This window comes from Nuphar pumila, chromosome 15 (assembly GCF_984573655.1).
Source record: "Nuphar pumila chromosome 15, dmNupPumi1.hap1.1, whole genome shotgun sequence".
NCBI lineage: Eukaryota > Viridiplantae > Streptophyta > Magnoliopsida > Nymphaeales > Nymphaeaceae > Nuphar > Nuphar pumila.
The window spans coordinates 973,563-989,715 of record NC_143263.1 but is presented as its reverse complement, the minus strand read 5'-3'; the positions used below and the strand labels follow the sequence as shown (position 1 = coordinate 989,715).

Here is a 16,153-nt window from a genome sequence, read left to right as displayed (position 1 = left end):
TCTACTAAACAAACCATGGATATCACACCTGTAACATTTGATCTATAAAAAAAATAGATTTTTTTTGAAGAAAACAGTGATTGGATTTACAAAACCTTGTAGATCATAGATCATATATATATGTATAGAATTGTGGGACGCCCATCTCTTCTAACAGTAACAGACAATTGTGCCACTGATCACGCATGCAATCAGTGGTAAAAAGATTGTAAAAAAAACAATCTTTTGTGATGATTGCAACTATCGTTAAAGGTCATTTTTGCTAAAAAATTTGGGGTTAAGAGTTGCTATAGTCATGTGCAAACAACATAGTAAATGGGGGTGAAACCCTCTTGTTTCTCGCATCTAACACCATGATCTACACGTTTTGTTTAGTGGAAACCAACTTTTGGATTGCTGAAATCCGATTTTTCGATTATCAAAAAAACAATGGCTATGAAGGCATCGATTTTTCCTGGCTCATAAAAATATATTTTCTGTCAAAAAAATATTATCCAATAGTCGAGTCCTACTAAATTACATCGTGAAATTCAAACTAGACTGTAGGACTGCAAATGGATAGGATATGGGATATCCAATCCAAGTATGACTTGTTTTTTCTAGATATGGATCCTTGAAGTAAAATCCGAATGTAAATTAGGATAGGATTCGGATCACTTTCGGATTCAGTTCAGCATTTTAAGTCAAATATGGAGTTAATCTGATCATGAATATTAACAAGGTGAAATAATTCTGAAATTATTGTCGGGCCATCCATTTTTCCACCTAATTTGGACATTAACAAGGCTTTTGAGTTGGTTAACTGAGCTTCTCTTCTTTATTCAATGGAGTTTATGGGGTTGGGCCATAATTGGTTAAATGATTAATTTCTACTACCCACCTTGTTTTTGAGATGAGTCCTTTGGGCCATAATTGGTTAAATGATTAATTTCTACTTTGGGCTTAGTAGGAGCCTCATGTGACAAACTTTATCCATCACCGCACAGTTTATGTGTGTGTACGGTAGGGCGTATGGTGATGTGTGTGTTGTTAAACAGAAAGTTCATGCCTTGGTTATGATATGCGGTGGTGGCACGAAGTAACACAATATTGCTGTTTAGCAAATTCAACAAGTAAGCCTAAGTGTATATGCAACTTGTCAAGTGCATCTGCTCAGCTCCATGCTCCATGTCACGAAGGTCTCTTCGGCCACCCGCAGTCATGTGCCATGCTTCAGGAGTGTTACACCACCCATGGCTCATCTTAATTTTGTGTCTGTAAACGAAAGCCTTTCATGTCGAATTAATGTGTCACGGTCAAGTATTCTATTGCACAATCATATATGGATAACATGTATGTGAAGTCAGATCACATAAAGTAGTTGCTTCATTCGGAGGTATCACGTCAGTGCCCACGCGGGTCTACCAGAACTTCGAGGTCACGTATCTCCTTTCACGTTGAGAATTATTAAGCCAAGATCGAAATCTCGTCGGCACATTCATATATGACGAAACCCCAATGCAGTTGTTTCGGCAAAATATGAAGTCTACGTTCAAGAACTCTATTAAAAACAAAAGCAGTGCATTTCTAAGAGATATTAAGATTCCTCTTATTGACGGGGTCAGCACCCATAACACTTATATAGAGGAGCTTCCTCTTGACTTGCATTGGTACACCACCGTGCGGTATAGAATGGGCAACTCCTATTTCTCGTGAGTAACACATAGGAGTGCACGAGATGCTCACGAGTATGCAATTTTTTCATGGGCATCAGCAGGCATACGCGGAGCTCGCTATTGTTGCCCAAGCTTGCACCCTTACAAGGGGTTCGACGAGTGCATGTCGAGCGGCGGTGATTCATCTTGGCTAAGGAGCTTCACTACATCAAACTAGCAATTGGCTTAGGCTGGAGGTTGAAAGGTTTTTTTCATTGCAGCGGAGGGTTACCCATGAGGTGCACAATGAGCTATGCGAGACCCGCAGGTGCCAAAATGCAATATACACATCGTTTGGTGCATCTAAAAAACTGGATGCTTAGTCCAATGTTTGTGATGCTTATTCAGACGTGTAGCTGGCTATATCGACCCTCGACTGCTCGTGCGCTCATCAAAGAAAGGTGATACATCCATCCCTCGTAGGCTTGAATGCTCGTACGCCAAAGACTTTAGCATTGCCATACTCCATCGACTCATTCGACTCTATTGTTTTAGTTGTGCTAAACGTGCATGGCATATGCATGACTTTGAACTCACTTTCGCTAGACTTACGTAGCTCTTCACCTAAGGCAAGCTGTGTGTCGTATGGCTTAGGCAACCCGTCAATCTTCCTATTCGTTTGACATGGTGGGAAAATCTTTTATTACGACACTTTTTTTAAGAGAACTCTAGAAATCGGTTTTAACACGAGGATTTGGTGTTTTGAGTCTCCTTATGGGTAAGGCTTATGTTCAAGAGATGGCTAGAATTTGGTTGGTCATCAAGATTTGTAAAGTCATCTCTGGACTCTTTATCAATGAGGAGAAATGTCATTTAGTCCTTATTAAGTTTTTTTTTTGGGGGTGGGGGGGGGGGGGGGGGGGTAGCCCAGTCCTGCCTCGGAAGCCGAGTCGGACCTGACCCGGATCCGAAACCCGGTAGGGTTTTAAATGGGGGGTTCTTTTTACCTGAACCCCCTTCGTTGAAGGCCCTGCTCGACCCCGGTGGAACCTCAACCCCCTGGTACTCTCTCTCTCTCTCTCTCTCTCTCTCTCTCTCATCGACGCCATCATGGCATCACCTCCACATGCCTTGCCCTGCCCTGCTACAGTGCCACAATATGGTTCCCATCGATCGAGTGCCCCAAAATCTTGTTGCCAATCTGAAGATCTCTTTGTTCTCCGGAGCCTCAGATTTCGTCGATACCGATTTATGATCACCCTCGTTGGCGGGTAATGCTTCTACCGATTGTTCCCCTTTCAATTTTCTCGCTTTCTTATTGCAATGCCTTTGTGATTCGATTTTTGTGGAATTCTTGATTGAGTTTTCATTTTTTTTAGTTGTTTTCTCTTGATTCTGTCTGGGTTCCTTATTGGGTATGCGAGTTATTGAGTGGTTACGTGTTTCATATATTTATTTCTTATCAGTGTTGGATTTTTTTCACCTATTTAGAAGTTTTGGTCTCGCCTCTGCGTTTCTTATGGGATTTATGATATTGGTTTTCTTTGTTTTTGCTTCTTCTTTTTTTGAAGAATAATATGTTTTCCCCTTATAATCGAGAGTTTAATCTGGTTAAAATGATGATTGATTGGGAATTGATGCCTCTATTTCTATTTAATTGTGACTACTCGTTTTGTGGATTGGAGGGTGTCGTTCTGTTATTTGTTTTCTTGACATATGGCTTAAAACTATTGCAATATGTGATGATGATTTGATAGAGAATAGCTGGAAGTGAACGTGTTACTAATTAATGAAAGACGGGCTTGAATTTTACAGGATGGTATGAATTCATAGTCGTTTTATGTCGTGTATTGCTTCAGTTTCTGAGAAATTCATGCGAAAGTTGAAAATGGAACCTTTTGTTTTCCCACTTAAAGCTTAGATTGAAGCTTTACAAGAATATTTCCTTTTATATTAGAAGAACATTGCTTCTTGCTTTCACTATTATGTCACATAAGCCCATTAGCGAAACTCGTTGTTGCCTTGAGCTGTGTGTGCAGAGAAGCATATCTCTGTAAGAACATGATATGACTTCCATCTTCAAAGTTGAGGAATGGACCAGAGCGAATGGTTGGAAACTACCCCATGTTTCTTCTTTTGAACTCCTGTTGATTGGGAGGTGGGAACTATCACATGTTTCCTCTTTCTTTTGCCCACAATATTACATTTTGATTTTATAAACTACCCACTGCCATTTTTCTGTTCAAGTGGTGCTTTCTTGATTTTCTTTGAACATGAATATGTACTAATTCTCTAAAATAAAAAATCTTGAATATTTTTTTTCTGGACATTACAATATTTTAATGGTCCACCACTAACCCTAGTCTTTCTAGTAATTGATTGGCTTTTTATTATTGATGGGAATCTGTCCATCTGATTTTGGTTTGATTTGTACTTTGGAATTATAGTTATTTTCCCTGTTAAACCAGTGCTTTATGTGACAAATATCCTAGCTGTGATATTTCATTGACATTACCATTGTCATTCATTTATTGTACTTGTTACAAAAGTGTTTAGTTGATCAATGCGAACATTTTCCATGCAATGAATCAAAATCTTATAATTTGTTACTGACATGAATCAAAATCTTATAATCAAAATGCTATCACTTTTTTCTAAAAATTTGTAAAGCAAACATGATTTCTTTCTCAAGAATAATTCAAAAAAAAAAAGGTAAAAAAGCTTTTATGTTTCTATATGCCTAGCACTTATAACTGTTGCATGAAAAATTCCTTAAATGTCATACACTTACTGATTGCTCATGTAGTATCTTATTTATTTGTAGAATTTGAAATGGAAAGAGGACAATCTTCGAGCACTAAGAAAAGAAAAAACTTGTTATTATTTTTTTCGAAGTTAGACAACTCTTCAAGTAAACAAGTCAAGGAAACTCCAAGTCCTATTCCAACCATTTCTTCATCACCTGAGCATATTCCATCTCTGAATCCAACTTCTGAATCTGATTTTTATATTGAAAGAGATCCGGGTAAAAGAAAGCGTATGTGTGATCACCTTGTTAATGAAATAGATCAAATTAGACGAGCTTATCTTAGGGCGGGACTTTTTCAACTAAAACTTGCATAATACCCAAGTAGACAATGTGGTAAACAAGTGCGTTGATGTCAAAAATATTGGTATGATAAGTTTTGTTAGCTAGAGTATTCTTCGACAGAAGATAAATCATATTGTTTTTATTGCTTTCTACAGAACGAGCATTTTCAATGATGAAGCATGTGAAGACGGAAATTCGTAACAAAATGAACGATGATTTTCTTGTTGATTGTTTGACATTGTACATCGAACGAGAATATACTATGACTTTAGTTATAGATTACTTTATAGATAAATTTTATGTTGCGGGTAACCGTCAGGGTCCATTTTAGTTAGTACTTTTGTATTTTGATTTATTTTGTCATAAATAAAAATTTTGCATTGTTATGAACTTCAAACTATCGCACCAGTGTTATATATTGCCATTAGATAATGTTTAAGAACTTTTCGTTGAGGTTGAGAAAGACTGCAGCAGATAGTTTAATTTGTCCATATGAAATAGATTTTTATTAATAATTATGGCCATTTTTTATTTTATCTCAAAAAAAAATTTTTTTGGGAGCTGCCCCCAAACCCCCGACTATGGCACAATTTTTTTTTTTTTTGCTACGGCCATGTTTGCCCCCCTTCCTCACATGAATCCTAGCTACACCCCTGATCACACACACGCAATAACACAAGATAAAGTGGTTCGGCCAAGGTTGATCTACGTGGAAAGATTTTTCTCTCTCTATCTCTTGATCTTTCCTCTTGAGATGAGAGGTTCCTTTAAACAAAATATAAGGTTACACAATGCATTATCCTTATCACCTACAACTTTAGCCTTATCTTCGTTTGATCTCCATTTGGTCGCTGTTTCATTTGAGTTTCTCCTTTTGGATGAGAACTCTTAACATGCTTGATTGATCAATTTGGTTTGGACGGTTTTGATTCATATTTGAAATCTTATCCACATCTTCAGTTGGGACGGATTTCACATTTGTAACGTTATCATCATTTGGATGTCTTTGGTGGGGATATGATTGGATCTTATCCTGATCCAATTTCTCCTTGACAGCCCCCTTCAAGTTTAACGGCATGGGCATGGGCATGGGCATGGGCATGAGCATGGTTTTGAGCTTGACCCCAAGACTGAACCAACCAAGAGCATGATAAGGGTTTGGTCATGATGTCAGCCAATTGATAATTGAAGGAGATATATTTCACTTGAAGACATCTTTGAGTTACATGATGTCGAATAAAATGCACATCAATGTCAACGTGCTTGGTACAACTATGCATAACAAGAGTGGCGGAAAGATAAGAAGCACCAATATTGTCACACAACCTGTAGGTCTTTGAGTTAGCACCAGAATCAGGAAACCAGGATCCTTCCTCCAATGTAGCATGATGCTAATAGGATCTTTCTGGAATTTAACTGCCCAGTCCTCATTGTTCTCGATGCCTTATTACTGAAGATGGTCCATGGTTTGAATTTGTAAGGACCAAATACAAATCCCTTGGTCCTTCATCATCCTGGCCTACCAGCTGAATGAAGCATGTAAGATCTTGTATTATTTGGAAGGGCTAGTTGAATAAGGCCTTCCATTTTTTATGACAATGGATTGATGATGAGGATGGTTCAGGCACCTTCACATGCAAACTCACGAGTGATGCTTTTTTTTCAGATGTGTATGCTTTGAGGTTCATAAATCATGAATCATGGACCTAAGGTGTCAATGGATAACATAATGTACTTGTTTGATAGGATCCAAACCAACTCTCTCTCCAAACCCGAACTGAATATGAATCCATTGGATAATTTGGCCCGGTTACTTGTAAAAGATCTTGACTAGCTAATCGGATCATCCGTATGAATATTTGAGACTTGAGCTGGTTTCGAGTCTACCCGTTAAACATTCCCTGGTTCCGATCCATCGACGTCCCTCCCACTGCTCAAGCCAACACCCTTTGCCTCCTACGCCGTTGAGCCCACCAAGCGACTCTCTCTCTCTCTCTCTCTCTCTCTCTCTCTCTCTCTCTCTCTCTCTCTCTCTCGTCTTCGTCACCGCCATCACCCCTCTTCTTTCTCGATATCCGCAGTCGATCAAAGGTTCGTTGTTTCTTCTCCCACTTTTCAATTATGGCAAACGGTGGAGATTTTTGGGTACATCTGAATCGTTGTTCCTCTCGTCTCTTTTTTGGACGATGAAGATTTGGTTGTGGGGTTATGGTCGATTGAGATTTTCTTTCATTTCTTCTGTGACTTCTTCACCCTCGAATCCCCAGTCGTGTTTTTCTTCGTTAGGTTTATAAGCACGTGTTGAACAAATTACGGATACTCTGTTGGTTTTGGAACAATAAGCAGGCATAGGTAGGACCATCCGGCAAGCTGGAGGAGAAAACGGAGGTGGGTGGGGAGGAGATGAGCTCTACATCGTCCCGGCTGATTGATTTGCTTCGTCGATTCCTCGGCGTCCAACAACGCAGGGCAGCTGCATATGAAAGACTTCGGAGGTATTCAGAGCACAAGCTGTAGCTAAGATTTTTTGTACTTAGTGGTTGTTTGGAAGCACCCCACTTAACCGAAAAAATGGTATAAATTTGGAAATTGCATTGTGGAGCTCAATGCGAGTCTTAAACGTATCATGGCTTCTAGGATAAGTGGGTGCACCCAAACAGGAAATCTTTTATTGAGGAGTATTTGAGGTGCAAGATGTTAGCTTTAATTTGGATTCTTACTGGTGATGAAATTAATGGGAATGTTAGGAATGTCATTTAGCTTAAGATCGGATTCTTTCTGGTGATTAAATTAATGGGTATGTTGATTCTTATTCATTCTGTGTTTGTTTTGGGGTATTAAATCCGCTGTAGTTTTGCTTATTGATGTTCACATGATAAGCAACAAACTCACATGATTTTGTAAAGCCCATAATTGATGGGAATGAAGGTCGGTAAGTTTGGTGCTAAAGGCTTAAGCTTAGGGGGTGTGCCCTTGTTGCACAATTCTTTCAAGAACAGATCAGCAGCTCACATCGTTAGTATGCAATGAATTACTTAAAGTAATGACTTTATGGAATTAAAGACAGCTACTGAAAAGCTTAGGTGTATGCTGATGTCCCTGCATCTTAACTTGAATCCTGAATTGAGCCGACCTTGGCCATATGTTGATAAGGCCTACACAATTTTATCATTTGACATGCGAAGAGACTTTGAATAATTCCTTACGCATCCTGAGTTTTTTGTATCAACCTGTCGAATTTCATGAGTAGATGCCTAATCAATAACTTTTGAAGAAAATTCTGTCTGGGTATTGTTCATCTTAGCACAACTTCTGCATAACCAACAACGTCCATGTTTTTGCCATCTGAGCCATAAAATTGTTTAACTATCCAAGGTCACTGGTAAGGTGAGGTCCAATGATGTAAGAGTCCAAGTTACAGTGGCATGGACCATGAAATAATTCACAAATTAAACCTTTTCTTTGATTGCTGTGGTTTTTGTAGTCTGGAAGTTGAAGATATACTCTTGCAAGAAGGGAAACTTTTGCATGACTGGTTGGAAGGTTTCAACCTAATGAAAACAATTGGTTGTTGGCCATGTGGAAATCATTTATAGTTTTGGTTCTTCTAGAATTTTCCTCTTTGGAATTCCACTTGATATTAAGGTATGCTGAAATTACCTGATTGGGGCACACTGAGCTGGTCTAAGTTATGCACTCCAAAGCCTTGATTATAGTAACCCTTTTTTCATCTTTTGCCATGACTGGCAGCGACACTATAGCGTATGCAAGCATATCAAGCTTCATCTAGTTGAAATGATCCTAGCACCTAGCAACACACAACTATTTTTAAATGGTCTTGATGTCCTTACACTTTTGTATAAGCCTCTCCTTTTCTCATTTCGACTTTTCATTTTTCTGGTGCTTGTCAAGAATGAAATTATTGCTGAAATTTGTGTGCAGGTCTTAAATATCTGTCTAGTAGTTGTGCAAAAAAAATTGATAAGCCATTCCTTGAGGTTCTTTTTTTTGTGATGCCCATTTAATTATTTTGGGATTGGATTTTTTTTCTCCCTTTATGTGTTTTCCTTTTTCTGTGTGTGCATGTGCAAGTCTCTGTGCATCTTTGTATGACAGTGTGTGTTTCCTTGAACATATCACTCCCCTATTGTTTGATTATTACCTTTTCAGTAATTTGAATCGGGAAACAATTTTCCTATGGGAATGGAATATGGTATCTTGTCTTACGCAATTTCTAGATTGTAGATGTAAGATGTGCAAATAGATTAAGAATTTATACCAATTGTTTAAAGGGAAAGGAAAAAATCACTAGCTTTATCATAAAAATTATGTGATTGTTTTCTCAAGATAAATCTTCTCATACCAATTGTTGAAGGGGAAAGAAAAAAATTGCTAGCTTCATCATAAAATTTATGTGATTGTTTTCTCAAGATAAATAAAGCCTCTCATTCTTCTCAAATTTTATTCAAGTGATGCTTTGGTTAATTGGTTTTATGAGACTGTTTATATTGAGCAATGTCACAATTCTTGGCATCGGGATTTTCTCAGCAAGGGAAAATCTCATGATAGGTCTTCATTTTTTGGGGAAAAAACTCAGAAAATATTAGCACACATAAGATTTTAAAGATTTATGAAAAGATCTAAAACATAAAGATTTCTTTTTGTGTATTAAAACTTAAAGTGTTAATACCATGATAATGTTGTAATATTCGAAAATAGGTGTTACTTTGAATTATTGTGATGCTGTCAGGATTTTATCATTTTCCAAGTATTGTGATAAAATCATGATAGTTCCAAAATATCTCTGATATTTATGGACTATTGTATCCAGAGTCCCAGACCTCAATTTGTTACTATATTGGAGTTTTTGGCAGGGGTTTTGCTGAATATATGGTGACCGGAGGTGATGCAACCTATCAACAACTTTGCAATGAGATCACGCTGGAGTTTAATGATTGTTCAAAACAAGTGAGTGGTTCTATTTTCTCATGTTATTGAATGGGTTGGAATTTTTTATCTTTGCAAGGCCCAAACGCTGTTTTGGCCAAACGTTTGGAGTTGTATTATATACAGGAAGCTGGTTTACAAATCCATCAGCAACCTATTTCTTTATTCACATACACCTCTGAGTCTCAAGTACGCTAGGTAGCAAGTATCGATACATAGGGTTCTGTTGTTTCCCATAGACTTTGCATAAATGTTATTAGGTTCACCAGGCCCTTGTCCATTAAAATTTATTAAAATATCCTTGGTTGCACCTGCCATCAAGAATAACCAACGTGATTTCTGTGAAGTGTCAGGGTTAGAAATTTAGTGAATCCCTTATATATGAAAATGTGAGAGTTAATAGGCGTTTGTGCATGCATGTCCATGAGTACACTGCTTGGTTTTAGTGAAAGGACTGCATCAACCATATCAACAACTTGAGGATGACCCATTAATTGCCCCAAGATTTTTACTCCACTATTACTGGATTACTGACTTGAACACTTCTGACATACGACAAGCAGCAGCAAAGAAAGTGAGTTGCAAGATTGTTTCTCCATCATTGGGTGTAATTGTGTTTGTATCAAACTTCATAATGTGTGTGTATGTGCTTGCATTTCTGTTGGTGTGTGAGAGGAGGAATGTAAGAACATGTATATTTCAGGTCCTTGAAATGGAATCACTGCTTTCAGATCCAGTGTTCCGGCGAGATAATCTTGCTGATCTGCTGAAATCAGTTCAGGCACATGAAAAACAGAAGTTGCACCTGGTATGCCTCTTACACTGCTCTGGCTTTTAGTTGCATGGCAGCAGTGGCATTGTAAAACTCAAAGCATGCTACCTATGATACTTTAGTTCTTTTCTTTGCACCTAGTGTAAGTATATTCTTAGGTGCCAAGTGATGGCAACAATAAATTTTTTATTTTTTTTGACGTGTGCTAAACATACCATTTTGCCTTTTTGTGGCAGTGAACTGCATTTGCTTGAACTGGCTTTCAAAGTTTGTTGTTTTCCTAGAATTGTAAACACAATGTAAAAATCTGCTCAAGACTCGGATCAATTACCAAAGTATCTTTAATTTGTATCAACGATGAATGATCTAATTATTTATGATCTCTAGTGATCTTGATGAGTAGATTTCTCATTTCCTTTTATGATAGGGTTTGTTGTCATTGTAGCTTCCATGTATTTTCAAACATTACTTTAGGGTATCTTTGTGCATTGTGGAAGACGTCTCTGTGGCAAGTTTCGCAGCAGAAAGAAAATAGTGCCTGCACACCCCCCTCCCCCCTCCCCCCTCCCCCCTCCCCCCTCCCCCTCAGGCATCGAAATTTGGGGTTACTTTCTGCAGGAAATTGACCTCCACATTTGCATTGCCACACTGGGGCCCGTGAAAATGCATGGATTTCCTGCATTTCTGCAGGAACCTTCAGGTTTACACGGCACACAAATCTTAGTCGTCTAAGATTATATATTTATTGCTATCTAGAGAGAAACTATTTGTCTTCCAAGTGAACTTCCCTGTTGTGATCTGTCTTTTATCTTTTATTCGAAGACAGCAAGAATACAAGTGCTAAAGAAGGCTGGCAGACCATCAGAGCGGCTAATAAGCCATGAAAACTGTAAGTTTACCAAGCCCACGGAGCATGAGTGCGTACATGTTCATGAGATAACAGAAGCCACTGGAACTGAGGATGCTGAGGCTGAGGCTGAATACAACAATTCTTTGAATGAAGCCATAAGGGGTGTGCAGGATGCTGTTACAAATATCAATGAACACTTGGAGGAAGTCAGATATGAAATCGAGGCTCTAGAGGCCATTTGATTACTCTCTCTAATAGCCAGAATGTAAAGTGACTTTCTGAATTTGGTTAACAGGGATTGAATGATTGAGATCCTTGTATTCACCGGTTCCAAAGTTAGCTAATGCAACTGCATTTTCATCCTATCATTGTAGTAATTGTGTTACCAGCGGTTGCATACCTGAGGGTTATGCACTTCAACCTGCTGGAAGTTGCTTGTGAGTGCGCAACGGGCCAAACAGCAGGCGCCTGATCCATTTAAGCAGCTGGGCTGTCCTGAAACAGGAGTAAACTGGGGCAGGGATTTTCAGTGGGCCAGTCTTGTTACCCAGTTGGGGCTGGGTCACTGTAAAAAAAAAAAAACTTGGATTTGGGTTGGATCTGGACCCGGACCCAATGGAGGCACCGCCTCCCTCGTCTAAAGACAGCGAGGCAGGGGTTTCAAAGAGACCCCCCCCCTTTTCCCCTCTCGCTCTCTCGTCTCTCTCTCTCCTTCTCGTCGCTTTCCTCGACCCGCCGTCGTCGAGGCAAGCACAACCATCGACGACAGTCTTCCCTTCCCGTTGTTCCTTCCCTCTCCCTGCTGCGATCTCTTGGCTCATCGAAAGACCTTGGCGTCGGCAGCCTACTCGAGCCTCCCCTTTGCGACCTTGTCGGCGATGCCTCTCTACTCGACCCCCCTCTCCTCGTGTTTGTCGAATAGCGGCCACCGGCGACTTCCCCCCCTTCTTCAGCCGCTTGACGCTGATGTGGTCGCGAGTCTTGGCGACGAGACCTCTCGTCCGACCTTGTGCGTCAATGGCCTCAGCCACCCCCTCCCCCCGTCTCGGTCACCCACTGCTTGCCGGAGGCCACCTGACAATCGGTTCCCTAAGCAACCCTCGACGACCCTGTTACCCTCTCCCTCGTGCCTCTTCGGTTCCGCATAGAAGCCCCCGACGTCGGAGCTCCCTCTGCTCGTCGGAGCCTGACGCTGGTGACCCCAAGAGCAGCCTCTCCTTCCTTCGCCCCTTTTCGCTCATCGAATGAGGTTCCACTGTCGTCGCCATCTCCTGAGTCGTCCCTGGACTCTCCCATTGTTGTCGTCTTCCAAGGTAACTCCCTCTCTCACTGTTTTCTTGTTGGGGACGCCGGCAGGAGGTCGCCGACCTCCTGCCTCCCTTTTTCCCCCTCCTCGCCTGTCTTCATCTTCTTCGTCCTTTTTTCGGCAGGCGACAAGGTTGCCGCCAGCGTCGGGTCAGCATGCTGGCAGGGGCCAAACCCCAGTCACCTGTGTCTTCTCTTTGAAGGGACGACAGGGGCGATGCCCTATCGTTAGCTAGCTCCAGCAGACCGACAGGGGCCAAGCCTTGCCGCCTACTCTCCTTTTCGGCAGGCGGCAGGGTTGCCGCCTGCGTCGCCTCCTTTCTGGCAGAGGGCTCCCGAGTGGCCCTTGTGCCTTGGTCGGCAGGGTAGCAGGGCCCCCTGCCCGCCTCTTGTTCAAGCAGGTCGGCAGGGGTCGAACCCCTGCCACCTCCTTTCTTCTGGTTTTCGATAGGTTGGCAAGGGTTGAGCCCTTGTCACCTCCTTGAGTTCGAGAACGACGATAGGGGTTGAGCCCTATCGTCGTCTCCCTCTCTTTTTCTCGTTGGGTGGGCAGGGGGTTGAGCCCCTGCCACCTCCCTATGTTCGGATGGGTCGACAGGGGCCAACCCCTACTGTCTCTTTGCTTGTCTGTTGCGTAGGGAAGGGGTTGACCCTCTCCTTGATTTCATGTTTAGTTGGGAAGGAGCTGAGACCCCCTTCCTTCCTCTTTTGGTCAGGGGAGGGGTTGAGCCCCCTCCCTGCTCCATCTTTTATGGCGTCAGGCCGGGGCTTCACCCCCTATCTGTTTGTGTGTTCGTCAGGCAGGGGCCAAGCCCCTGCCTCTTTGCATATTTGGCAGGTAGGGGCCTCTTTGCATATTCGGCAGGCAGGGGCGAAACCCCCTACCTCCCCCTTAGTGGCTTGCGGGCAAGGGCCTCGCTCCTGCTTCTTTGCCCTTTCGGCAGGCAGGGCGAAGTCTCCCTCGTTGTCTTCTTTAGGCAGGGGTGCAACCCTCTGCCTCCTTGTTTCTCGCTGACAGCATGGGCTCACAGCCCCTGCCCCTGTTTCTTGCTCGTAGAGTAGGTTCATCGAGGGCACGCTGCCCTTGCCCCTTCTTCTTGCGCTTATAGCAGGTGCGCAAGAGCACGATGCCTCTGCCTCTGTTTCCTTCACGTTAGGTCAGCGGCAATGCCCCTGACCTTTTATTTTTGGTGTTAGCTTGCTAAGACTGTCGCTTTTGCAGCTCGTACGATGGATCTCGCTCGCGCTTCACGACCCGAGCCGTCAATCGTTTACACCCGCATGCGACAACAAGCTTGTAACTCCCCAAGGTAGGGAAAGATTGCATGAAGGACTTGGACAATTGAATTGAGTTCAATTAACTAAAAAGGACAATTAAATAAATATATACGCATATATATATATATATATTTATACGAGTACACATTTAACTCAAGGATACAGTTTCGCGACCCTTGTCCTTTACGTTATGTTAGTCTTTACTTTGTCGTCGCACTTTGCGCTCAGACTTTGCATTTTCACTTCTGCTTACAGTCTTTCCTTTGCCGTCGCGCTTTGCGCCCATGCTTTTGCTTTTGCAAATATTTCGTTACTGCCTTGCCATTGCAGATGACGCTCAGGTTTTCGTTCATTGCATGTTCTATAAAAGGCATCCTCATGGATGATGTAAGAGACATTTATCACTCTTCATCTTGCGACAAGAGTTGAGTCGGGAGCTCAACGATACATCATCGTCTAAGGAGAAGGATCCTTAGCAGGGATCCTAGCTTTTCGAGCGAGCAGTTCTGTAAAGTTGACTTGAGTGAACTTCTTATCAGAGGTTCTGTTGAGAAACTCGTATCCCGTCTATCAAGGCTGGTATCGAGTCATGCGAGGCTTGTAGATACTACGATAGCGGATGAAATTCTAGAAAGTCACATGTCGAATGTTGGCACAAGCTGTTGGTTATTTTAAAAGATAGATAATGTCAAAAGTAGAGCTTCAGAAATATTACATCTTTGTGAAATACTTTTGTTGAGCCTCCTATTGAGGAGTTATACCTCTTTCATCCTAGAGTACTTGTAGTCATGCACTACACGCTAGTACTGTGATGATTGGATGAGATGGTCGTGCGACCTCGAACTGTGCTAAATGCACAATGCTATAATCACATAAAATGGTGACTGATCACCTTCACAGGCTAGATGCTCAAGTGGTTGAAAGACCACATCATTAAAATGGGTCGTTAGTTAAGCAACACCTAACACACCCATTCGCTTCTTGTAGTCTGTCAAGGGAGAGGATAGAGTGGTACAAAACTCTAATGGACAGGTTGTTAACAACCACCCCACAGGCAAAGATTCGGCCTCCCCAGTCATTGGAGTTAGGGAAAAGGACTACAAGACATTATCCTAAGTGGTAGATTCATTGAACTTCTGCAGAAGTTGGATGCATCCGTTGCTCAGTACCTACCTTTAAGGAATCCTCTCTCGGCTAAAGTCGTCTCCTTAGGAACGAACTCAACTAGTTATTCGGGTTGTTGAAAATACATAGAATAACAGACGCCCGAACTAGTCTTAGTTGTTTCTACGTTTTTGTCTGCGCGTACCCGCAGGCCAATAATATCGAAACATAAAGTTTGTTCACACAGGTTGATGGGTCATAAGACTTTTGTGTGCTTTGGTTACGTATTTTTTGCCAAGTAAAAGCTTATCGATAAAATTACGTATGACTTTGTGTGTCCCCGAGATTTTTATGATTATGATGCTTATGTTAGTATATAGGTGGATGATATGTCACACCGATAAATGATTAGTTTAGATTATTTAGGTGAATAATACATCACACCTACATAGTTTTATCGCAGAGAATTGTGTTATGATTGCCTAAGTGAATATAGCATACTTGTATAACATGATTGAAATATCTTGAAGATATGTGTGTGAGTTACACGCTAGAAAGGTCGAATGCGATGTGCTTTGAGATAAGAATTGTGAATGCATATGATGATGCAATGATCTGAATTATCTTACATGCATATATAGCTTGAATCCTTTGTAAATTTATTGAACTACGTAGGAATTACATATGTTGGTGTTTAGTTGATTCATATTATGTAATCTGTGTGTTCTCATGTGTTGTTTACGCATGCTTTGAGGTCTTATTTGAGGAATGCAATGTTCCTTGTGGCAATGATACAATGTGTAGTATTATATGCTTTTGTATGATGTGATTGAAATGTCACGTTGTAAGAAATGTTGAAAGCATGCGATAAATGTTCATCGTTCATGGAACCTTATTGGAAGAGTGATCTTGTGATTTATTTTACCATGTGAAGTGATATGATGCATATTGCTGATATACATGCTTGTGCCCATATTGTTGGCTACTGACTCCAAGAGCGGTCAATTGTTCAGAATAGTCGATTGTATTGATGCATGTATCATTGTGTATGGTATTTGTTGAGGACCTAATCTCCAAAGGATTATCTGCGAGGGTATGTATGATCAAGATCTGGTAACCGGCTAGAGTGGTAGATTATCTGCAAAGATGTACACTGTCCACGAGCGGGTAGC

At 41.2% G+C, this 16,153-nt stretch overlaps 1 protein-coding gene across 1 annotated transcript; it reads left to right on the top strand.

Annotated features, from left to right (window-relative positions):
* Positions 1-6,767: 6,767 nt before the first annotated feature.
* Positions 6,768-11,644, top strand: LOC149814046 (uncharacterized). Its single transcript, XM_089990388.1, has 5 exons — positions 6,768-6,816; positions 7,072-7,220; positions 9,600-9,693; positions 10,376-10,480; positions 11,267-11,644. Exons 2-5 carry the CDS (start codon positions 7,129-7,131, stop codon positions 11,534-11,536), a joined length of 561 nt encoding a protein of 186 aa, XP_089846514.1. The 5' UTR covers positions 6,768-6,816; positions 7,072-7,128; the 3' UTR covers positions 11,537-11,644.
* Positions 11,645-16,153: the final 4,509 nt, after the last annotated feature.